Source organism: Doryrhamphus excisus, chromosome 1 (assembly GCF_030265055.1).
Source record: "Doryrhamphus excisus isolate RoL2022-K1 chromosome 1, RoL_Dexc_1.0, whole genome shotgun sequence".
In the NCBI taxonomy this organism is placed as follows: domain Eukaryota; kingdom Metazoa; phylum Chordata; class Actinopteri; order Syngnathiformes; family Syngnathidae; genus Doryrhamphus; species Doryrhamphus excisus.
Window position 1 is genome coordinate 18531528 of NC_080466.1, and position 24884 is coordinate 18556411.

General features: G+C 37.5%; 2 protein-coding genes across 7 annotated transcripts in view; one reads left to right on the top strand and one right to left on the bottom strand.

Annotated features, from left to right (window-relative positions):
* fam13a (family with sequence similarity 13 member A) overlaps window positions 1-1994 on the top strand; it is a 56094-nt gene extending 54100 nt beyond the window's left edge. For all 3 annotated transcript variants that reach the window (XM_058080746.1, XM_058080756.1, XM_058080765.1), the window contains one exon: window positions 69-1994. In XM_058080746.1, coding sequence (XP_057936729.1) covers window positions 69-192 — 124 coding nt within the window. In that variant the 3' untranslated portion in view covers window positions 193-1994. The remainder of the gene's footprint in view (window positions 1-68) is intronic.
* A 3723-nt stretch (window positions 1995-5717) lies between these two features.
* On the bottom strand, window positions 5718-24831 carry herc3 (HECT and RLD domain containing E3 ubiquitin protein ligase 3). 4 transcript variants are annotated; one of them, XM_058080707.1, is made up of 26 exons: window positions 24745-24788; window positions 24282-24511; window positions 23148-23457; window positions 22827-22986; window positions 21750-21826; window positions 21448-21669; window positions 21210-21301; window positions 20304-20434; window positions 20079-20230; window positions 19936-19991; window positions 18581-18705; window positions 18450-18509; window positions 17410-17521; window positions 14487-14676; window positions 14256-14419; window positions 13881-13994; window positions 13770-13799; window positions 13586-13687; window positions 12621-12791; window positions 12411-12554; window positions 11902-12068; window positions 9705-9771; window positions 9544-9626; window positions 7632-7815; window positions 7456-7558; window positions 5718-5932 (listed from the first exon to the last, which is right to left on the bottom strand). In XM_058080707.1, exons 3-26 carry the CDS (start codon window positions 23368-23370, stop codon window positions 5724-5726), a joined length of 3138 nt encoding a protein of 1045 aa, XP_057936690.1. In that variant the 5' UTR covers window positions 23371-23457; window positions 24282-24511; window positions 24745-24788; the 3' UTR covers window positions 5718-5723. The 4 variants fall into 4 exon arrangements, with proteins under 4 accessions (XP_057936690.1, XP_057936707.1, XP_057936699.1 ...); XM_058080724.1 differs by lacking the exon at window positions 24282-24511 and having other exon boundaries at window positions 24745-24831; XM_058080716.1 differs by lacking the exons at window positions 24282-24511; window positions 24745-24788 and adding an exon at window positions 23586-23658.
* Window positions 24832-24884: the final 53 nt, after the last annotated feature.

Sequence of the window (24884 nt, forward strand, 5' to 3'; positions counted from 1 at the left end):
CTATTTTTTTTTGTCGTTTACACTTTTCCCTAAAAGTTGATGGTTGGGGTTATGCCGTCCATCCTCAGGAACGTCCAAAAGGAGGACCGCTCGCCACTCGCTGTGGAGTACAACGAGTACAAACACATCAAAGCCAAGCTGAGGCTGCTGGAGGTTCTCATCAGCAAAAGAGACTCCACCAAGTTCATCTAAAAACTTCATTTTGAGACTTTGACCTCAAAGCAATCCCACTAATCACCACTCGTTTATTTCTCTCCTTCATTTCAAGAAGAAAACCCAGAAGTCCTGAAATGAAGCCATCGTGTTTATTCCTGAGGGATTTTCCATACGGGTGACTTGTATTTGTCCGACGTTCATCTCAACCACAAACACCAATACTTTCTAGCAAAAAATGATGCGCTTTCTTGGCTGTTGGAAAACCGCAAGAGTACTAAGGGAGCCACGAAAAAGTATTTAAGGTCGTACAGTTTCATAAAATACAAACCAGGGGAAAAAATGTGACAGTTTGCGACCCCTAAGTCATTTTACGACAAAAGTAAACGTAATCAAGAGCTCATTTGGTTCATTTAAATGAAGCAAAAGGGTAGCCAAGTGGCAAAGAACAAATTGCGCAAATTTGAATTTTACGTGCTAATTTTACGTTGCACAAATGCTGTTGCAGTTTTACAGAAACAAAGGCCAACTGTTGACATTGTTTGTGTATCTTTTGTACCAGAAATAAAAATAACATTGCAAGGATTTGCAAAACCAAAATTCAGATTGCCAGTATTACTTTCACGCTAAAAAAAAAGACGCATTATTGCCAAAATTTGTAATTGATAAATTAAGTTGTATTATGTTTTTTTTAATTTTTTAAAAAGATGTATTCAGAACATTTTGAAAAAAAAAACGGCTAATTTTATGTTGCGCAAATAGAATTTTACAAAAAAAAATGGCAAATAAACGGCAATAACTTTCCTAAGAGAAATAAAAAGTTTTGCAAGACCAAAATTCATTTTGTAAATTGTGATATGATGCGGAATAAGGCGAAATATTGCGAAAATTTGCAGATTTTAAGAGAAAAACAAAATACGTTATTATGTCATTAGTGAGACCACAAAGTTTATGTGGCAAATTTATTTTTAATTTTCCAAGAGAAAAAATGGCAGAATGTTGAATTCTATGAATTTAATTTTTTGAAAGTAAATAAAGGATGTACATTCTTTTGATATTTACAAGACAAAAATTAAATCTTGCGGGAATCGCGAGGTGTAAATGTATCTTGCACAAATGTTACAATTGTACCAGTCGTAATATTACGCTAATTTGCGAGACTTAAATTCTAACTTAGCAACCTATCAAATTCTAAAGGTTCCATATCTGCTGTTATGTTGGGTGTCTTAATGTAACAACTTTTTTCTCGTAAAAACACAATACGTACATATGTAATCGAGTTTTCCGACTTTTTTCCCTTCGCAAAATAGCGACTCATAATTATTAATTCTGCAACTTTTGTTTTATGATACGCAAAAAACAACAAAAAATGTTTACTATTAAAAAAAAACAAAAACGTAAAAAAGCTACATGCTTTTGAGTGGCGAGCAAAGTTGCCCATGTGACCCTTTGGTACTCTTTTGGGAAGTAGCAGCCAAAAGCCTCAGCATGTGTGTATTTTAGTACCATAGCAGAGTATATTTCCCGATTTTGGTGTATTTTCATCATGTCTGAGCTCCTTGCTGTGATACTCAAATTTGGAGTGAAACATTAGCGAAATCTCCCGATGATTTTCCTCCAATGTTTTGCTGTAAATATGTATGTTTACATTTCTGTGAGCAACTGTATTATTTTCCTCTTTCTCCAAAATGGATGGATGATATAATCAGTGTGAATTTCGTTTTTATTGAATGCAAACACTGGCGAGGCGTGGCGGACTTGGGAGTGTGTACATTTTAGTACATAAATTCTATTTGTATTTTGTATATAATATCAATGAAAAGATATTTTTACTCACTGGTGGCCTCTGCGTTTTCTTTATCGTTTATCTTTTTTACGAGTGTTTTTAGTGCATAACTATATTTTCCGCTCTGTGCTGTTAATAGAACGCATTAGGGCTAGGTAATAAATTGAAAAATAACCGAAATCAATGACATTTTTTTATCTCTGTATGCAAAATAAGACAAAAAGGGTAGTTTATCAGAACGTACAGCGTTTCTACAAGCAACCAGTTCTATCTGAAAACATTCATTTTATTATGTCTACAGTTCTGACATAAAATGTTTTGGTTTTCTATGCAGAAATCTCCCTCTTGGAAGTGGACAAAATGGACGAAATGTCATGAACGGTAGCAGAAATTTACTTTTACATCAGAGTTTCTTGGAAACGATGACGCAGATCATTATAAGCAGCTGGTGGCAAACCTCCTGAAGTCCCACAAAATGGACGAAATGTCATGAACGGTAGCAGAAATTTACTTTTACATCAGAGTTTCTTGGAAACGATGATGCAGATCATTATAAGCAGCTGGTGGCAAACCTCCTGAAGTCCTACAAAATGGACGAAATGTCATGAACGGTAGCAGAAATTCACTTTTACATCAGAGTTTCTTGGAAACGATGAGATCGCAGATCATTATAAGCAGCTGGTGGCAAACCTCCTGTCACCGAAGACGCACGTTTTGCATTCCCATCTAGATTTCTTTCCCTTGACTCAATGAAAATGGAACTTTCTTGTTTGAAGTGATACTTTAGCTTGTTTTTCATAAGATATTCAATCACATGATGTCTGAAGATATTTCTTGGTTATTTCTGGACAGATAAATATATAATATTTTCAAAATTTTAATATTTGAACCAAAAATGCCTTAATCTATTGTATAAACAGATGCCATTTTGATGGAAAACAATATAATTCAATATCTTCAATACATTATTGACGTCAAACTGCGGTGTCGGTTATTTTGTTTGGAGACATTTTTTTTTCCTTTTTCAGGAAAATATATTTTTTTTCACAAAGGATTTTTATTCTAGTTATTCATTTCACTTCTTTCAAAATTCTACAAATATTTACACTATAAGTACTTACCAAAATCAAGGTTGGCGCTTCAATTAATTATGATTTTTCCCAAAATCGCCCACCCCTTGAACACATCACAGACCCTCTCCTGGTCTGTGATTGGATACCTTAAAGGGATAGAGTTTGGATTTTTTTTTTACATAAAGTTGTTGTATGACATCCCCATCAGTATTGTAGTCCATCAAAGGTGATTTACCCCCCATGTAAGTTCCAGGTCGTTTGGCTTTTCTAAACAATATGCGTTCAAAAGAGTAATAATACCTTTGCATCACAGAAACGCCTTGAAAAAAAACATCTCTCACCTCGACACCTCGAAGTTCAGGTTAGGGCAGTTGACTACCTGAAAAATGTCGACCATATTACGTAAAATGCGTAGTCATCCCTGATTATAGTAGTACTAGCATTTTGAAAATGTTGTGTTATATTAATACATTTCTTGTATTTCTCATTTATTCTCGTAGAATATTTATTGTGGTAGCTTTTCAATGTTTTGCTGTACAACTTTCATACAAAATGCGTTGAAAATGTTAAAAATTTGAAGTTTTTTTTTTTCCTCATAAAGTGATGTACAATGTTTCCCCCCAGTAATGTTACTTTATCCTTATGAAATTATGTAAAATGACTGGAAGTATTTGAAAAAGTATTTTTTTTATTCAAAAGTACATTTGTGGAGTTACACGTTTTTTTTTTTGGACAATTGGACAGTAAACATATGAAAAAAAAAAATGTTGGAGATGGTGTGTCACGCTGACTTAACTCATCTATGACAAACACGCAAACTAAATCTGGTCATGTGATGTAAGAAGATGATGTAATGTTTAATGTTTAAATCCACTCAGCCCCTCAGTGACTTTGCACAAAAAATGATCCACGTTTATGAAAGCGCTTTTATTAAAAGCAGGACCACAATAAAACAAAAACAAAAAAAAAATCTAGCACAGTAACAAATAAACACAAAAGATGAACATTATACAGCTGCACAAATGTTTGCATAGGAGTAAAGTGTGCAGCAAAAATGTGTGTGTGTGTGTGTGTGTGTGTTTGCATGCATGTTAAACATTTTTTAGCCACTAGCCACTTTTTCTTTCATTATTATTATGTTTTTTTGTCATCGTGCACTCAGTCAAGACCCACAAATAAAAATTCTTAATAAGGACACACTTATGTTAGGTAATCATTTGTTTATTTCTAATATTATTCTCATAAAATATTTTTGTGTGTGAAAATCTGCCATTATTGTAGTTTGTCATTTTGGTACAATAGTTGTATTCTGTAGCGTTTCCGACTTTTTTCATTTTATGGCTTTTTTTTTTTACTTTTCCAAAATTTTCCTTCGCGTAAAATTTTGTCTTTATGCGTCTTCGTAGCATTACAATTTTATTCTTAACATAACAAAGTTTTGCAAGACCAAAATATTCATATTATAAATTGTGATATGATGCGGAATAAGGCAAAATATTGCGAAAATTTGCAGGACCTAACTTCATAATTAGCAAATTTGTTGTGATTTTAAGAGAAAACAAAAATACGTTATTATGTCATTAGTGAGACCACAAAGTTTATGTGGCAAATTAATTTTTAATTTTCCAAGAAAAAAATGGCGGAATGTTGAATTCTATGAATTAAATTTTTTGAAAGTAAAGAAAGGATGGACATTCTTTTGTAATTTACAAAAAGACAAAAATGAAATCTTGCGGGAATCGCGAGGTGTAAATGTTATTTTTACACAAACGTTACAATTGTACCAGTGGTCGTAATATTACACTAATTTGCGAGACTTAAATTCTATTCATAATTCTGTTATGTTGCGTGGTCGTAATGTAACAATTTTTTTCTCGTAAAAACACAATACGTACATAATATGTAATCGAGTTTTCCGACTTTTTTCCCCTCGCAAAATTGCGACTCATAATTTGTAATTCTGCAACTTTTGTTTTATGAAACGCCAAAAACAACAATCTAATATTCTTACAATTCATGTGTTAATAACAAGATGGCCTAAAGTCCAATTTTTTTTCCAAGTAAGGTTTTTCGTGTATGTTATGTAGATGTCATAATAAATGAGATTCCAGGCATTTTTTGGGGGGGGTTGTACGGGTGTCGAGTGCGCCCTTAAAGAGGTTTTGGCTTTCAAAGGCAAAATAGTGAATGCAGGTTATGATTATTAGCATGATGCCATCTTTAAACCTGCCGAGCGTCATATCACCCATGCACAGTGAACGTGCTATTTATTAATAGATTTATTTTGGTGCCAAATGAAACATATGCTTAAGAAATAAACCCCCGAAAAAATAAGTCTCATATATGTATGTATATCTCTCATCTGAAAATAACAAATAATTGAAGGTGAAAAATAGAATTTCATTAATAAAAAATAGAATGCTGTTGAAATGAACCCACATGGTGACACTTGAACGCCACAGTATGACCTTTAAGATGATAAATGTATGGAAAAAAAGTTATGTTTATTATTATTATGAGCATTTAAATGTTTTTTTTTCCTCATCAGATTTTACAATTGCATGGCAGGCCATCTATGTACATGTTGCCCCCCCAAGAAGAAGAATATGTGCAAGAATTGGAGTAGACCTTTTAAGATGGGCGTCAACAGGAAGTCAACGAATTCAAGACCTTTGACTACACCCCCCCCCCGCCCCCCCCCCAAGACAAGGTCAGACGAGGCTGAAGCCCTCATATTGCTCGACAGCCTGAGTGAGGCGGCGGCACAGGACGTCTTTCGAGCGATAGCACGGCATGTCCAGCAGGTTGTAGCAGGTGTGGGCCACAGGCAGGAAGTGCTCGTCCGCCGCCGTCGACTGGATGACGATCTTCAGGCTGGCCATTCCGTGGATGGGAATGCGGTCGCTGCCCGTCAGGAACACTGTGACAGTAAACACACGCAAATCATCACCGCTGGTTTTTTTTTTACTTACCAATTATCGTGTTTTTGTATATTGCATAGACCAGCTTCTAGCACGACTAGCATACGTTGTGTTTTTGTGCTGGTCCTCCAGACCAGCATAGACCAGCTACCAGTACGAAGATACAACACATGCTAGTCTATGCTACTAGCAGGTCTATACTGTTTTTTCAGTATAGGAGCTAAAGATGTTATTTTTGTAGCTTATAATGCTAATTAACTATTTTGCTCCTTTGGGGGTTTTTTGTTGATATTTTTGTGTAATGTCTTAATGACTTAATTAGCAAAATAGCTTCATATGTCTATTTTGCAAGGTGTCATATTTTTGTGTTATACCGCTAACAGTCTAGCGAAATGAATTATATATTTATATTTTGTACGCGAACACATTTTTCTGCTTGCTAGATTTCTTGATAATGGCATAATCTATCCAAAACCGTTTTAACGGACTAACTTTTTTAGCGTGACATTATTTATAACTGTTGCTTTTGCGTAATACTGCTAGCTAGCAATCTGCTGTCTTTTGCTAGCTCGTTCAGTAACTATTGCTACGTATCTACATTACATAAACGCTTAATAGTAATAGTTAACAATCTGCTAGCTTGTTTGATAACTCATTTTAAAATAAAACTACTTCAATTTTGTGTGATATTGTTTGTAATTATAGCGAAATATGGCCGACTAGTTCTATTTTTGCATTTTTCAACTTTCTTGAAAATGAAAGTGATGACTTTCTTGAAAATGACATAATCTATCCAAAACCCTTTTAATGGACTAACTTATATTTTTACCGTGACATTATTTATAACTGTTGCTTTGGCGTAATACTGCTAGCTAGCAATCTGCCATCTTTTGCTAGCTCGTTCAGTAAATATTGCTACGTATCTACATTACATAAACGCTTAATACTAATAGTTAACAATCTGCTAGCTTGTTTGATAAATCATTTTAAAAATAAAACTACTTCAATTTTGTGTGATATTGTTTGTAATTATTGCAAAATATTGCCGACTAGTTCTATTTTTGCATTTTTCAACTTTTGGAAATGTTGCAAACATCGTTTTTGCATAACACTGCACTGCTAATTGTTATATTTGACGGTTAACTATGCTGTTTTTGTGTAATACTACTACAAACTATGTTGTTTATGGGTAATATTTCCGGCATTGGTTATTTTAATTTTGTTATTTCATTTTCTGTGATACTTTTGTATAGTACTACTAGCTGTGTAGGTTTTTGCAGAATACACCTAGCATACAATATTTTTATTTTGCATAATGTTAACATAACACTGCTAAATGTTGTTTTATTTTTTGTTATTTACCATGTTTGTATCGTCCTGCTCTTTTTTTTTTCCATAATACTGCTAGCTAACTAGCTTACATTGCTAGCTAAATACCAAACTATGTCGTTGTGCGTCATACTGAATTTTTTTTTTATTACTAACAACATCAGAATATTGCTAATTAATGTTATTTGCTTACGCAAAAACTGCTTCTTCTTCTCCAGCGAGAACTCGTGAAAAACCTCCCAGAAGAATCTCACTGTTGGATGAGTGCTTGAATATTCTCCTTTGTAATCTGCATTCTGTTGGTGTAAGTATATCACTGAAGTAACATATACTCCTAAATAATACATAAATAATAATAATGTTGTTAACCTTCTCCATCTCCTCCCAGTTGTAGTTGTTGTTTCCCACAACCATGGCCATCAGCTCAGAAGGCTGGAACAGGGACAGCACGTCTCCTCCGCAAACCTTCAGGAAGCCTGAAGCGAAGGCGGAGTACTCATCGCTAACGGAGTCACAGAATATGTAGCGGAGGTACGCGTCCACAAACTCTTTCCTGGACAACACACACACACAACCACAGAGAGGTTAGCTTTATGCTATTTAGCCATCACTAGCTACGTCACGTCAGTTACATCTATGTCAATTTTAGTTATGCTGTGTGATACTGTTGTTTTTGCTTAATATTGCGAGCAAGCTAACTACTTACATTTGTGCTATTTGTGCGTAATGACTTTACTAACTTAAAATAATAGCTGTCATATTTGCTAGTTATCGTTTTTTGGGTAACACGTTTTGTGCCTAGTTGCTGTGTGATACTGTTGTTTTTGCTTAATATTGCGAGCAAGCTAACTACTTACATTTGTGCTATTTGTGCGTAATGACTTTACAAACTTGAAATAATAGCTGTCATATTTGCAAGTTATCGTTTTTTGGGTAACACGTTTTGTGCCTAGTTAAATAAACTACAGTACACTTTACAGTAGTATTATGCCTGCTAGCAAGCTAGCATTTTTTGCTAGCTTGTTAAGGAAATAAGGAAAACTTTGTTGATTTTGTGCGATATTGTTAATGAACATTAATTGTTATTGTTAAGTACTGTTTTTGCTAAGTTTGCGAGTAAGCCAACGACTTACATTTTTGGTATTTGTGTTTAATGACTTTATATACTTAACATAATTGCTAGTTGTCGTTTTTTGGGTAAAACGTTTTTTGCCTCTAGTTAAATAAACTATATATTTACATTTTTTCAGCGAAAATTTTTTTCCTGCTAGCGAGATTTCACAAAAATCCAAAACAAATAACGTATTTATTTATCTTTCTTTTTTTTTTGCATGATATTGCTCATAACTGTTGTTTTTGTGAATTTTTGCTAGCTAGCAATCCGCCATGTTTTGCTCGCTAGTTCAGTAAATATTGTTACATAACTGAATTGTTTTTGCTTAATATTGCTAGAAAGTAGTATTCTGCCTGCTAGCAAGCTAGCATTTTTTGCTAGTTTGTTAAATAATTATCATTTCTAAGGAAAACGATGTTGATTTTGTGCAGTATTGTTAATGAACATTAATTGTTATTGTTAAATAATGTTTTTGCTAAGTTTGCGAGTAAGCCAACGACTTACATTTTTGGTATTTGTGCGCGGTGACTTACCAACTAATTAGCAAAATTTTGCAAGCTGTCGTTTCTGTGTAATAGTGCTAATTGTCAAGTTTAAAAAAACACTGTTACCTTATTTATGTCTTACACTGCCAGCAAGCTAACAACTTGCATTTTTCGTAATTTCTACATAATGTTGATTACCAGCTATAACTATAGTGCTAACTAGTTAGCTAACTGTTATAGTATGCGAGCTAAGCTACTCATTTCTCTGATAAATGTTAATTTAAAGTTAATGTGATACAGCTAACTTGTTGGAAAATGATTCATAATCTCGCTAACAAACAGCCCTGTTTGGCTAGCTGTTGTTTTTGATTAATAAGGCTTAGGGCAATTTTCTCGAAAATGACATACCATATCCATAAATAACTAATTTTTTGCATGAAATTGTACCATAACTCTTTTTTTTGTTTGTTTTTTTAATAAAGTGTACTTCACTAGCCTCGGAACCAATGTTGCATTGATAAGGGAATGTTTTGGCTAAGTGTTTTATTAAATCAAGGACGAGACAGAGACAGGGGTGAAAACAGTAAATAATCATTTCATCGTGGAACCTTCAACATGAGAACACCATTGTGGAATTTTCAAAGCGTGCGGTCGTCTTGTGTTTGTCCTTACTTTGTCTTACCTGTTGTGTTTGTCCACGCTGATGTGCTGACCTCCCGGGATGAGCTCTTTCACCTCCATCACGCCGTAGTTCTCTCTGGTGATCTAACGGCAACACATAACAGCGTCCATTTTATTCCGTTCAATATCCTAATGCTGACATTTGAGTAGGAAAGCACTCACTGCAAAGTTGAGAAGAAAAGTCTCCTCCATGTCACTTCCTTCATAGGCCAGGAGTTGCTGAAGACTCCTGCAAAAAAAGGCAAAAAAAGGTTACACACTATCAGTGCTAACAGTAGCGCTTGCTTAAAATGTTGCTATGGTAAAGATAATGCAGCAACTGTATATAAAAGCACCATCTTCAAAAAATGGCTGTGTTTGGACATGATCGTTAATTGGGGTGTGGCATCTATTAGTGTAATATACGGTATATTCAACTTTGCTTCATTAGAAGCTTTTACAATGAAGCGTTTATTTGTGGTAAGGCTACTTATTTGAGAACATATAGCGTATTCGTCTTCATATGTCACATTTACCAACATTAGTTGTTATTGTTGGACAATGAACCTGATTAGAGCGAAGGTGACTTATTTGAGGAAATCTAGTGACTAATTATACCTACTTTGATGGAAATATTTATGAAGCTAACATCAGTTAGTGTACAACGCACCTGATAATTGAAGCACGGCATCTATTTGATGGGAGGCCATTTATTAAATGATATCATATATATTAATTTCTATTTTGAGTTCAATACTGATGAAGCTAACATCGGTTGTTCTCTGACACTATACCTGATGATTGAGGGCCGGCGTCTATTAGAGCTGAGGCATATTTGCAGAAATGTAGTAACTAACTCTATGTACTTTTGTTTACACATTGATGGAAGTTAATGTCCGTTGTTTCAGGACAATTTACCAAATAATTGAGGCGCGGCATCTATTACAACAGAGGTCATTTATTTGAGGAAATATGGTACGTAATTATATGTACTTTCATTTCAATATTGAGGGAAGTTAATCAGTTTGTAGACGATGCACGGCATATAGTATACTGTATATTAATTTTTATTGATTTAAAGCACGGCATCTATTTGAGGGGAGGCCATTTATTAAATGATATCATATATATTAATTTCTATTTTGAGTTCAATACTGATGAAGCTAACATCAGTTGTTCTCTGACACTGTACCTGATGATTGAGGGCCGGCGTCTATTAGAGCTGAGGCATATTTGCAGAAATGTGGTAACTAACTCTATGTACTTTTGTTTACACATTGATGGAAGTTAATATCCGTTGTTTCAGGACAATTTACCAAATAATTGAGGCGCGGCATCTATTACAACAGAGGTCATTTATTTGAGGAAATATGGTACGTAATTATATGTACTTTCATTTCAATATTGAGGGAAGTTAATCAGTTTGTGGACAATGCACGCCATATAGTATACTGTATATTATTTTTTATTGATTTAAAGCACGGCATCTATTTGAGGGGAGGCCATTTATTAAATGATATAGTATATATTAATTTCTATTTTGAGTTCAATACTGATGAAGCTAACATCAGTTGTTCTCTGACACTGTACCTGATGATTGAGGGCCGGCGTCTATTAGAGCTGAGGCATATTTGCAGAAATGTGGTAACTAACTCTATGTACTTTTGTTTACACATTGATGGAAGTTAATGTCCGTTGTTTCAGGACAATTTACCAAATAATTGAGGCGCGGCATCTATTACAACAGAGGTCATTTATTTGAGGAAATATGGTACGTAATTATATGTACTTTCATTTCAATATTGAGGGAAGTTAATCCGTTTGTGGACGATGCACGGCATATAGTATACTGTATATTAATTTTTATCAGTTTTTTGCAACAGATGGCCATGACAATTAAATGAGGCACAGCATCTATTTGAGTGGAGGCCATTTATTTGAGGAAATGCGTTATTTTCAAATGTATTGTTTAAACAGCAATTAGGCTGATACTTTATTTATGGATGAAGTGAAGCACATTGTCTGGCGCGAAGACAACTTATTTGAGGAAATACAGTACAGCATATGCTTTTGAGTAAATGTCTGTAAAAGTAAAACATGTTCCTCTGAGCCATAAAGCAACACTGCAGCCCAGCTTGTAGCTTTTGGAAGCGTAATCTTTAAATCAATGGTGATAACAACTCTGTGGTCTGAGCCTTCCAGTGCCAAAATCAATGAGCAGGCATTTCCTGTGGTTTCTTATGTAAGCGGGAAACTTCCTGTCTATCTTGCTTTTGTTGTGGGGCATTTTGACTGTGCGCTAGCACAGCTTGAATTTTCTGAGTAGACTGTACTGCCGTATGTTGCCATGACAACAAGGGGGGCACACAGCAGTAGCTACCGGGCCTCGATGGGTGACAGCTCCTCCAGGTCATCCAGCGTGGGGGTCACATCCAGCAGCTTCTTGTAGAGGACCAAAGGGAAGTGGAGGTCCACCACTGTGGAGTTGTAGATGGCCAGACCGCAAACGATGCCGATCAGGTGGAACCAGTTCTGCTCCACAAAACACTGGAGAAGAGTTGGCGTACTGTTACGTACTGTTACGTACTGTTACGTACTGTAACATTTAAGGTGGTGCTATTGAGAACTCTATCCCCCCCAAAAAAAATCTTGCATTATTAACTCATTCAATCCCAGCCATTTTTCAAAATACTGTACCCCGTCCAACAACGGCAATGTATTGTATTTCCTGTTGTTATATTGTTATTTTACTACATTATTCCGTCAATCTTAGTAATAACATAACACTATATGTTAGCTAGCCTGGTTTAAACAATTGAAAAAAGTTGTTTGAATGTTCTACTCTAGTCCAGTAGGTGTGCATTAGAGAATAATTATAAGTGGACGTACTTTATCAGAGAACCACAGCAGGTTGGACTCCTCATACTGCGTGAACATTCCGTAAACAGGATCCATCAGCTCCTTCAGCAGGAGCAGGAAAAACTCTTTAGTCACGCCGCCGGCGTCCACAGCCTCCTCGCCATCAAACGTCACCTGAGAGTGAGGGGGTGCATTATTCCGGGATATCATAAAAATTCTGGATAAATCTTAAAGCACTACCTTGAGCGGCTTCTTGAAGTCCAGGTCGGAATAAGTGGTGAGCTCCCGTAGCGCGTCGCTGACTAAATGCTCCCTACGCACATGGAGCACCAGGTATGGGTTCTTGACTGGCTGGGGCTCCAGCGTAAACAGCCTGAAGATGTTGTGGACGTTGACTTTGCTTACCGCGTTCTTGGAGAATACATGGAGGCTTTGAGCTTATTGCAGTTGGTGTACGATACAAGATAATACATTACGGCATATCATATCAATGCACAAACATAAAATAATAAAATAATAAAATAATAAAATAATAAAATAATAAAATAATAAAATAATAAAATAATAAAATAATAAAATAATAAAATAATAAAATAATAAAATAATAAAATAATACAATTGTAAAATTGTAAAATAATAAAATTATAAAATTATAAAAAAATTAAATAATAATTCATTAATTTTCTACCGCTTATCCTCACAAGGGTCGCGGGGGTGCTGGAGCCTATCCCAGCTGTCTTCGGGCGAGAGGCGGGGTACACCCTGGACTGATGGCCAGCCAATCACAGGGCACATATAGACAAACAACCATTCACACTCACATTCATACCTATGGACAATTTGGAGTCGCCAATTAACCTAGCATGTTTTTGGAATGTGGGAGGAAACCGGAGTACCCGGAGAAAACCCACGCATGCACGGGGGAGAACATGCAAACTCCACACAGAGATGGCCGAGGGTAGAATTGAACTCGGGTCTCCTAGCTGTGAATAAAATAATAAAATAATAAAATAATAAAATAATAAAATAATAAAATAATAAAATAATAAAATAATAAAATAATAAAATAATAAAATAATAAAATAATAAAATAATAAAATAATAAAATAATAAAATAATAAAATAAATACATTAATAATTTTAATTAAAAAAATAAGACATGCTTGATCATGAGAAATAAGAAGTGGAGGACAAAGGCGTCTTACCTGCATTTGCAACTCAGCGTCCGTTTGCAACATAGTTGCCTTGGCTTGTGCGTTCAAAATGAACGGGTAGGCACAAAAGTTAACTGAGGGGAAATCCAACTTCTGGATGTGGGGTGGAGAAAAAAGTGGTAGAATCTCTGCTACAACTACATCAAGTATGCATCAGAAGTAGACTGCAACGTACTTGTGCATGGAGACTGTGGGATCCCAGTTCCTGATAAACAAAAAGCAATAACAGATTTTAAAAAAATAATAATAATACAAAAATTAATTAGAAGAATGAATATAAACTGACCGTTTCAGCTTTCCCCAGAAACCATTTGAGGTAGTCCTCCTCGATGTCTACCAAGTTGTTGACGTCGGGGATATAAAAGCGGCTGTACTCCACATGATGGGCCTTCTGGTTTACCTGGTGATGCGGAGCATGGCAAATATTTACAAAAAATTACATCAGTTACCAAAAAAAAAAACCCAGCACATTTGCTAATGGAAGTATGATCCACTTGTGATACTTCAAATGAAAAAGGAAGTTGCATACAGCCACAGCTACCAATTTGCTGCCAACATGCTGATTAGAGACACTAGTGGTTATGTGCTGTTGCGGACCACACACCCTCATACTTGATTTTATTCTATTTTTAACAGTAGCGATTAACCAAACTGGAAATACCTTGTGGAGTTTCTCCAGCAGCCTCAGAGTAGCGAGAAAGTAGTTGTCATAGAACAAGGGAACATGGCACATCTTGCCGCCCGCCAGCATGAACACAACGATGCTCTTGTACATGTCCACCATCCTTTCAAACGCACAGTCGTCCAAGAAACACCACCAGTTATCTGGAAAAGGAGAACATTTTTTTCGCGAAGCTGGGTCACAGATGACTTGACGCTATATAGCACATACCCAATACTTTGCTGGGGTTAGTGTCTAGCCGTAGGATAGCCATGGCAAGAGGGATGGTAAGGCGGATGTAGTACTTGGAGTCCTGCAGAGCCGGGTACTCGGATAAGATGAGGTAGATCCTCATGGCTTCCACGTCGGGTGGGGAGCTCGGCAGCTGCGGGATCAGCCGACTCTCAAAACTCTTGGTGGCCTAATCAACCGTACATCATTGGATAATCTATTATGTTATATACAGTATATGTTAAAAGAGGATAAAGTGCACAATAACATTTCTTTTCATTCATTCATTCATTCATTCATTTTCTACCGCTTTTTCCTCACAAGGGTCGCGGGGGTGCTGGAGCCTATCCCAGCTGTCTTGGGGCGCGAGGCGGGGTACACCCTGGACTGGTCGCCAGCCAATCACAGGGCACATATAGACAAACAACCATTCACACTCACATTCATACCTATGGACAATTTGGAGTCGCCAATTAACCTAGCATGTTTTTGGAATGTGGGAGGAAACCGGAGTACCCGGAGAAAACCCACGCATGCACGGGGAGAACATGCAAACTCCACACAGAGATGGCCGAGGGTGGAATTGAACCCTGGTCTCCTAGCTGTGAGGTCTGTGTGCTAACCACTCGACCGCCGTGCCGCCCTCTTTTCATTTATTTCTAGAGAAAAATTGTGTCATGTCATGGTTTAGTTTCCACTATAACATCAATCAAGTTTACTGCCATGACATTTCTGATTAGTTTTTAAACAACAGGAAAAATAAACTGTATAAGTCACTTTTAGGTAGACTTTTAGTGGTTGGATTGTGTCCAGGCCCGGGTTCTAAATCATAGTGGTAACATTTAGATAGCTTATGACTCAGTTTGCCCGACAGAGCTTTAGGTGCTCCAAAACAGGCAGCACACTAAATCATGACCTATGACCTGGATGCCAACCTGTTGTTTTTGCTTTCGTTACAGCAGCAGTGTACAAAGTGCAGCCTGGGGTCCATTTACGGACAGCGGCTGTATTTTTATTGGCCTGTGGGATGTTCTAAAAATATAAGAAGACGTCTACAAAAAAATAAAAATAAAAGTGGAAATATCTGTGGTAATTTTACAAACTAGAGTCAAAATATTAACAGAAAAACGTTAGAGAAAAAAATCGTTATTTTACTAGAATAGCGTTGGAAAAAAAATAACGTCAAAGTTCATTCATTCATTTTCTACCGCTTATCCTCACAAGGGTTGTAGGGGATGCTGGAGCCTATCCCAGTTATCTTCGGGCGAGAGGCGAGGTACACCATGGACTGGTGGCCAGCCAATCACAGGGCACATATAGACAAACAACCATTCACACTCACATTCATACCTATGGACAATTTGGAGTCACCAATTTACCTACGCATGCACGAGGAGAAAATGCAAACTCCACACAGAGATGGCCAAGGGTGGGATTGAATCCGGGTCTCCTAACTGTGAGGTCTGCGTGCTAACCACTTGACCGCCATGCAGCCTAACGTCAAACTTGAAATATTAAATAAAAAATACATTATCAGGGTCTCCCCTGGCGTTTCTTGAAGCGGTGGTGGTGGGCTGCAATTTTTATAACGTATTTATAACGTATTTATTTAAGCAGAATATGAACCGAGAACATTGCAAAAATGTTCATTTCATGGCAAAGTTACTGAGAGCACTTAAAGCAAAAGGAAAAATATCAAGCCTTGTTTTCTTACCTTAGCTACTGTATTTAGTCCAATAGTATTATGTGACAAGTACATAAGTACATTTTGTACTATTTGACACAAACCTTAATTGAATTTGCTACTTGTTTTAGAGTACAACTAGTACATAGGAAATTAATTGTTTAATCATATATATTTTACTTCAAAATAACACAATTTAAAAAATGATTGTAATATAGAAATATAAATATTTGTTACGGGCGGCACGGTGGTTAGAGTGGTTAGCGCGCAGACCTCACAGCTAGGAGACCAGGGTTCAATTCCGCCCTCGGCCATCTCTGTGTGGAGTTTGCATGTTCTCCCCCTGCAATCGTGGGTTTTCTCCGGGTACTCCGGTTTCCTCCCACATTCCAAAAACATGCTAGGTTAATTAGCGACTCCAAATTGTCCATAGGTATGAATGTGAGTGTGAATGGTTGTTTGTCTATATGTGCCCTGTGATTGGCTGGCCACCAGTCCAGGGTGTACCCCGCCTCTCGCCCAAAGACAGCTGGGATAGGCTCCAGCACCCCCGAGACCCTCGTGAGGATAAGCGGAAGAAAATGAATGAATGAAATATTTGTTACAGAAATGTGTCCTGTGTAAAGAGTATACATTGACAGTCTAGGCTACTATTATTATTTATTTAAAAAGCACATCTCCGCTCAGTGTGCTCAATAGTCATTGAATACAGTTGTCACGTTTCAATAGAACACTTATAAAAATACCAAAAGGTGAAGCAAATATTATTTGGTAAACTACTCAACATCAGCTGATGAGCTACTGCCATCAAACGAGCCACCTGTTGGAGACCCCTGTAGATGCCATGACTGTCTTAAAGCTGGACACACTACACAATTTAGACCCACATCTAGTGTTTTGAAGGCAAGTTGTAAGTGTTAACTGCCACCGCAGAGGCAGTGAGAGCCAGGCAAAATGTGTAAACAAAGCCGAACGAGATTGAAATGTGACCAACTACATAACCTGGCATAGATAATCTTAGCCTGTCACAAGCTGTTGTAAATTTACTATATATTTTACAGACTATTTTTCATTTCACTTAATAAGTGTATTATTACATTTTATATTGTATATATGTATTATATATTGTGGCCCTCAGTGGAAAAGTTTTGACACCCCTGCTCTACAGTGTGTAGTTATGTAGTAATGGAAAGGGGACGTTGGAATTACATTTCATGGGAAAACATGATTGGTAAACACCTGCTCCAGGAGCCCAGAGAAGGCCGGTCGGCTGAGCTCCTCAAATAACGTCCTGACAGAGTCGAGATCGATGCCTGGGATCTTTGGGTTGGTCTTGAAGTGGGCATCATTGCTAGAGAAAGCAATTAACACATAATTAACACGTCTGTACATTTTATATTCCAGGGATCACGGAGCAGCAGACACTTCATGTGGCGTTCAAGGTTTTAAAAGTTTGGATTCTATTCCGAGAAGTCAAGCGACAGTAAGTCCGGCTGCCAAGTTCGCTGAAAGGTAGTCGTGCTGCTTCTCACAGCTAATAAACAACTCACATGAGCAATAGCAATGGTTCTCACACAGTCTCACATTCCCTGAGTATTTCAGGCAATTCTAGGGTGCTGGGGACAGTCACCTGAGGAACACCCACATCATATTCTACAGCTCAGACTCAGGTTAGTCATACCTACGGCACGCTATTGATGTGATGCTGCATACTCAATGTATTAACCTGTTCGCAGCCTTGTGGACAATAATAAAAAAATAATACTTTATATTACTAATTTGTGGTAGTGCTACATTTAGCATGCAGTGTATAAGATGGGTAAATTAAGTGTCAATCATGATTGTAGGTGACCATAATGTATCTCACTGGGCATTCTTTATTGTTTGAGTGTGATTGCTAAATAACCCGCCATGGGGCCCCCTAAAAAAAGTTTAGAATGGATCTCTCCAGGATGTATGGGAATTCTACATTCCATTAATCAATTTACAATTACATGCAAAACTATAATTATTATTATTCAAACATAGTTTTTGTTAATATTTTTGGTTGTCGGGAATGTATTAATTAGATTTACATTATTTCCTATGGGACAAATTGTCTTGGTTTACATACATTTTGGTTTTTTCATCCCACCGTACTGTAATCATGTCATTTTGGCCCATGCTAAAATCTCTAGTACTACTGGTACTGTAATACCAACTAGTAAATCTAAACTATATTACATGTTCTATATCCAGTCAACATGAATAAAAGTGTAATTTGTGTTCTACTGAAGCACCTTTGGTCCAAGAAGCTGGCATTCCAACAAGCAGTAGAAGACAGCTGAAATATGATGTCGCTGTGGACAAAAACACAAATGTTGTCATGTTTGGTTGACTTTAAAAGGAACTGGAGTGTGTTTGTACTTACTCTCTGGCACCTGAATCTGGAGTGGACATGAGTTTTAACCTCCATGAATTTAATCTTTCATGCGTGATGCGGGTGAGGCTTTTGTTGACATTCATCACTCTAAAGTCATCTGGGGCCACAGAACTCTACAGGGAGGAAGAGAGGATTATTGTAAATATTGAGTGATTTTGTTTGCTCTGGTACTTCCTTCACTGTGTGTGTATGTGTGTGTGTGTGTGTGTGTGTGTGTGTGTGTGAGAGAGATATTTTTGCAGTGACAGCACAATTTGTGTTTTGTCTTCACAAGAGCCCATTGTTGACAGTTAGTGCATCCTTGCATAGGACATGAGTCACCCTATCAATGGAATGAGGCCGCTAAAAGCAACGCAAAAACTATTTTTTGTTTGCCTGTAGCGCCCCCTTGCGGTGGAATGCGCTAACTCTAAGACACCAGGGGTCTCAAACTCAATTTACTTTGGGGCCACTGGAGCTCAGGTCTGGGTGAAACTGGGCCGCATCAGGTTTTCCAAAAAAAAAAAAAAGCATTTATTAAAAACAAAAAAATTTAAAAAACTTCGCTTTGGTTCCAATTTTCTACAAGAAAAGCTCTGATAAAACATTCCACTATTCTCAAATATCTTACTTTTTATTTTTCTACACAAAATAAGATGAAAAATAAATAAACAAATCAAGAATAAAGAAAATCAATCAGTAATAAATAAATAAATATAATAATAATAATAAAACAGCAAATAATAACTTAAGAAACCACATGTAGTTGGTGGGTAGACTAATTATTTTTTTTCAGATTAAAATGAACAAAGCATTATTAGAGCCCTGTAGACATGACAAAACACGACTATAGTCACATTTATACTCTTTTTATTTACAACATATTGCGCAACTGCAGGGTCTTGAGACACATGCTAACTCGCAAACTAGAGAGCTAGCGACCTAAACGGTAGCCTTCAAGTTATTTCCTTTAAACTTAAATAGCCAAAAACGTACCACTTCCACACGGATAGGGAGGATAACTATTAACAGTTATTTAACCTTTAACATGAACATTAATCAAACGTAATAATTTTTTTTGGGTACATGATACCATACAGCATCCATATCAAACTTGCGCGGGCCGCACTAACATTAAACTTTCATATCAAGGCGGGGGGCCTCAAACTAGTGTCCTGCGGGCCACGTTTGGCCCGCGGGCCGCGTGTTTGAGACCCATGCTCTAAGACGTCCTTGTTGTCATTCAATTGGTAGCGGATTGGAAGTGCAAAAATGATAAAGAAGTCACACTGAAAAGAACATTTTTATCATTAACATTTTATAATGTAATAATAATATGTAATAAAATGTATGAAGTCACTTACCTCTTCATTAGAGTACAATAAGAAACTGTGGTCTCCTCCACAGACAATTTTGGTTACTACACAGAGAGAAGAGAAATAGAAGACATTCCTTCCTAGAGTGATACACAAGTAGCGTATGCTGTATTGCACAGCTTCAATCTTACCTGATCTGTGGCCATTCCCAGTCAGAAAGCCTGTCAAAACAGGAAATGGGCTTTGGGCATCCTCTTGTGTTCCTGTGCCCAGCTGACCATGGCGGTTACGACCAAATGCATACACCAGACCAGAGGAGGGCACGAATGCCAGCGTGTGGTGACTAAAATGTAATAAGGGCTTCATGCAGGACTCGGTCACAAATCTAATGTGGTCCAATCCCTTGTGTTTGTTACCTGCCACAGGTGATCTGAGACACCTCAGTGCCCATCAGCTCCAGCACTCGTCGGGGTAAAGACTCGTTACTGGTGGAGCCGTGACCCAGCTGGCCACTTGAACCATCGCCAAATGTAAACAAGCCGCCATCCTGACAAAAAGACAAATTATTTGAGATATGTAAAAAATGCATACATGTATTAAAGGTAAGGTAAATCAGTTAAGGGGTTGCACGGCGGTTGAGTGGTTAGCGTGCAGACCTCACAACTAGGAGACCCGAGTTCGATCCCACCCTCGGGGTACTCCGGTTTCCTCCCGCATTCCAAAAACATGCGAGGTTAATTGGCAACTCCAAATTGTCCATAGGTATGAATGTGAGTGTGAATGGTTGTTTGTCTATATGTGCCCTGTGATTGGCTGACCACCAGTCCAGGGTGTAGCCCGCCTCTCGCCTGAAGACAGCTGGGATAGGCTCCAGCACCCCCCTGCGACCCTCGTGAGGAAAAGCGGTAGAAAATGAATGAATGTTTCTTTTCAGGGGCTGCACGGTGGCCAAAGTGGTTAGCGCGTAGACCTCACAGCTAGGAGACCAGGGTTCAATTCTACCCTCGGCCATCTCTGTGTGGAGTTTGCATGCGTGGGTTTTCTCCGGGTACTCCGGTTTCCTCCCACATTCCATAAACATGCTAGGTTAATTAGCGACTTCAAATTGTCCATAGGTATGAATGTGAGTGTGAATGGTTGTTTGTCTATATGTGCCCTGTGATTGGCTGGCCACCAGTCCAGGGTGTACCCCGCCTCTCGCCTGAAGACAGCTGGGATAGGCTCCAGCACCCCCTGCAACCCTCGTGAGCATAATCGGTAGAAAATGAATGAATGAATAAATCAGGTAGGTCTTAAGATTGCATTAAAAATAGGAATATTACCTTAGTGAGGGCTGCTGTGTGCTCGTCTCCGCAGCTGATGTAAACCACTTTTTGAGATCTCAGGAACTTGATGTGACACGGAACAGCACGGTCTTCAAAAAAAAAAAAAATCAAAAATTAAAAGTAAGGTTAAAACTAAATCTCTATCCCATTTTGAAGTGTGGGGAAAAAATTGTAATAAATGACAGCCTTAGAGTGAAAACGTGATGGAAAAAGATGAAGTCTAACCCATGTTCACCTTGTTTATCATTGAGACCCAGCTGACCCGCTGTATTCTTCCCCCAGCCAAACACCGCTCCAGACAAGGAGAGTGCGAAGCTGTGGTCCCCACCAGCGGTGATCTGCGCTAAAGGAATCCCCGCCAGAGACTTCAGTGGCTGCGGGGCGAGTTTGCTGGACTCTTCTTTCCCCAGACCCAGTTGACCGTTTGTGTTCTGGCCCCACGTGAACAGCTGACCATCTTTGGAGGGAATAACACGCTAAGAGCATGACACACTGGCAGAAATATTGGTTATAATGTGTGATTTTATTGTATTATACCTCTAGAAAGTGCAATGCAGTGTTGGTTTCCACACATTACTTGGGCAATGCTGTGGTCGCCCAGCCTTTTGACCAACCTAGGACAAAAAAAAACAAAACATGAATTTACAGTCTTTACAGTATGTGAATGTTGACATCCACTGTTAATGTTACTAAAACAAAGCTCATCATAAATAATATTTTTTTTATTTCATGTTTTAAAATGAGAAAATTCGTTGGAAGAGCACCTCTGGACGAAAATAAAAATCATAAATAATATTTTTTATTTAATGTTTTAAAATGAGAAAATTCATTGGAAGAGCACCTCCCGACTAAAATAAAAATCATAAATAATACTTTTTAATTTAATGTTTTAAAATGAGAAAATTCATTCGAAGAGCACCTCCCAACTAAAATAAAAATCATAAATAATATTTTTTTATTTCATGTTTTAAAATGAGAAAATTCATTGGAAGAGCACCTCTCGACTAAAATAAAAATCATAAATAATATTTTTTATTTAATGTTTTAAAATGAGAAAATTCATTGGAAGAGCATCTCCCGACTAAAATAAAAATCATAAATAATACTTTTTAATTTAATGTTTTAAAATGAGAAAATTCATTTGAAGAGCACCTCCCAACTAAAATAAAAATCATGAATAATATTTTTTTATTTCATGTTTTAAAATGAGAAAATTCATTGGAAGAGCACCTCCCGACTAAAATAAAAATCATAAATAATACTTTTTAATTTAATGTTTTAAAATGAGAAAATTCATTCGAAGAGCACCTCCCAACTAAAATAAAAATCATAAATAATATTTTTTTATTTCATGTTTTAAAATGAGAAAATTCATTGGAAGAACACCTCTCGACTAAAATAAAAATCATAAATAATATTTTTTTATTTAATGTTTTGAAATTTGAAAATTCATTGGAAGAGCATCTCCCGACTAAAATAAAAATCATAAATAATATTTTTTTATTTAATGTTTTAAAATTTGAAAATTCATTGGAAGAGCACCTCCCGACTAAAATAAAAATCCAGGCTGCAGTATTAAAAATGCTCTAAGCGATAACAGAAACCCACTGTCACCTCGGGATTCGAACTGCCATCTCTGCCGTCCCCAGGCCAAGCTGACCCCCTTCACCGGCCCCCCATGCGAACACTTGACCCTGCTCATTGACTGCCATGGAATGGGCTCGCCCGCTGGACACCATGGTGATCTTCTGAGCGTCCAGAGCTCCAACCAGCTCTGAAGACAGCAATGGTGGTAGATACAGACAATATGGTCAATATATGCAAATCATTACCATGGTGACCATCAATTGCGTATGCAATTTTGCCTAAAAGGCATTATTAAATCTTTTTAAACCCAATAAAAAAAACAATTTCTTCTTCGTGAAGGCGTCTTACCCGGGGAAACGCCCGGTTTGTCTTGCCCCAGCTGTCCACAGCTGTTGGAGCCGCACGTGTACACGCTTCCGTCATGGAGCAGGAACACAGTATGCTGACCTCCACAGGCCACTTCTTTGAGTTCCATGCCTCTGAACGCCGGACAGCTCGTGGGCTCGGTCAGCAGCTCTCTGTCTGCACCCATCCCCAACTGTCCATCTTTTGCGTTACCCCAGCACAACATGACGGCGAGGGGACGCGGACCGGTGTGAATGACAATGACGCCAATCAGGCTTGTGAGTCGCCACGCTTTCTCCTCTTGGGATTATTCCTAGGGAAACAAACGCTCAAACGTTAATATGACAATCTCTTCTTAATGTGTATTAATTCTCCATATGACATGATTAAGAGGAAATACTGCATTGTGTATAAATGGTAAGAAAGAGTGTTTAAATAAACCCTGTCTTAAGTAATCCCTTCTTAAGCAGCTCCAAGCAGCCACGCCTTCATGTCAATGCACTTGCACAAAATGTGCATTGTGCAACTGCAGGTGATTTTAATGATCAACACCTCCTTCAATTTAAGGTAAGGAGCTCATTAATTGAATCACCTGCTAGAGAAAATGACAGAAAACCTGCAGTGTCTTGTCTGTCCTTTGACACATGTAGTCGAAAATAAGAAACAGTAATCAATAAAGTGAATATTGGAACTAAAAATTGTGGCGATCAATCATAACTACAGAGACGTTTCAGCTGTTTGAAAGAAAATTGATCTTTATTTGGGCATAATAATAAAACTAAGTTGAAAGACAAACGACTCACATAACATTAAACTGCAATATTTACAAAGCACTACAGCAAAGTATGCTGGGAAGCAGGAAGTACTCCTAGTAAAGAACGCTGGGAAGCAGGAAGCGCTCCCAGCAATGTTTTATAGGTGTAGAAAATATCATAAATATCCCAATTTAAACATGACCAGATTAAACGTGTACTTACCCGCAAAACAATGTAAATTATATTTAACAAGCAGCCATCAGGCTTAATATCTACGCATGAGGGAAAAAACTTAATTTACATCACTTCGTGCCGTTGGTATCACCAAATGACATATTTAATACAGGCAATTATTCCGAACGTAAAAATAAAGGTATACTACCTGAATATATACATTCCGGTGGACAGATCTCCGATTCAGCTCAGGTCACTAACAAGGAAGTGTCACGGTTGTGACGTCAAAAACGTCACATTAAAGGACCCCTTCAATTGGCCGTCGAGTCGGAACAGAAAGTGCTTGTGTTGTTGTTTTTTTTCTCGTCAGATCTTGTATTAAATTGTCGTGAAACTCTCAGTGTTGAAAACGATCGGGTCAGCTTGTTACGTTCCTACCTGATATTTTGGGATAGAGGTCAATTTATTTACTGACAGTATAGATGGAGATAAGTCGAAAAGCCTGCATCGGTTGAAGAATGAATTATACCGTCAGTGTGTATTACTTTATTTAATGCATTTATCATTTAACAATATATGTACATAATAATAACAACGATATAAATGGTGTAATGGTTGATAGGATAACAGTTTGGTCGTAAGCAAGAATTTAGGTCACAGCTTATTCCTACCGGTGGCTGCACACCCTGGACTGCCGCGCCGAACAAGATGCCGCTCGGTGATTGGTCTGTGTGGTTGTCAGTCACGGCTCTATTGACCATTCAGTTGCATTGTTAGTGGGGCGTCGACGGAGGCGGAGAAGATTCTCGCC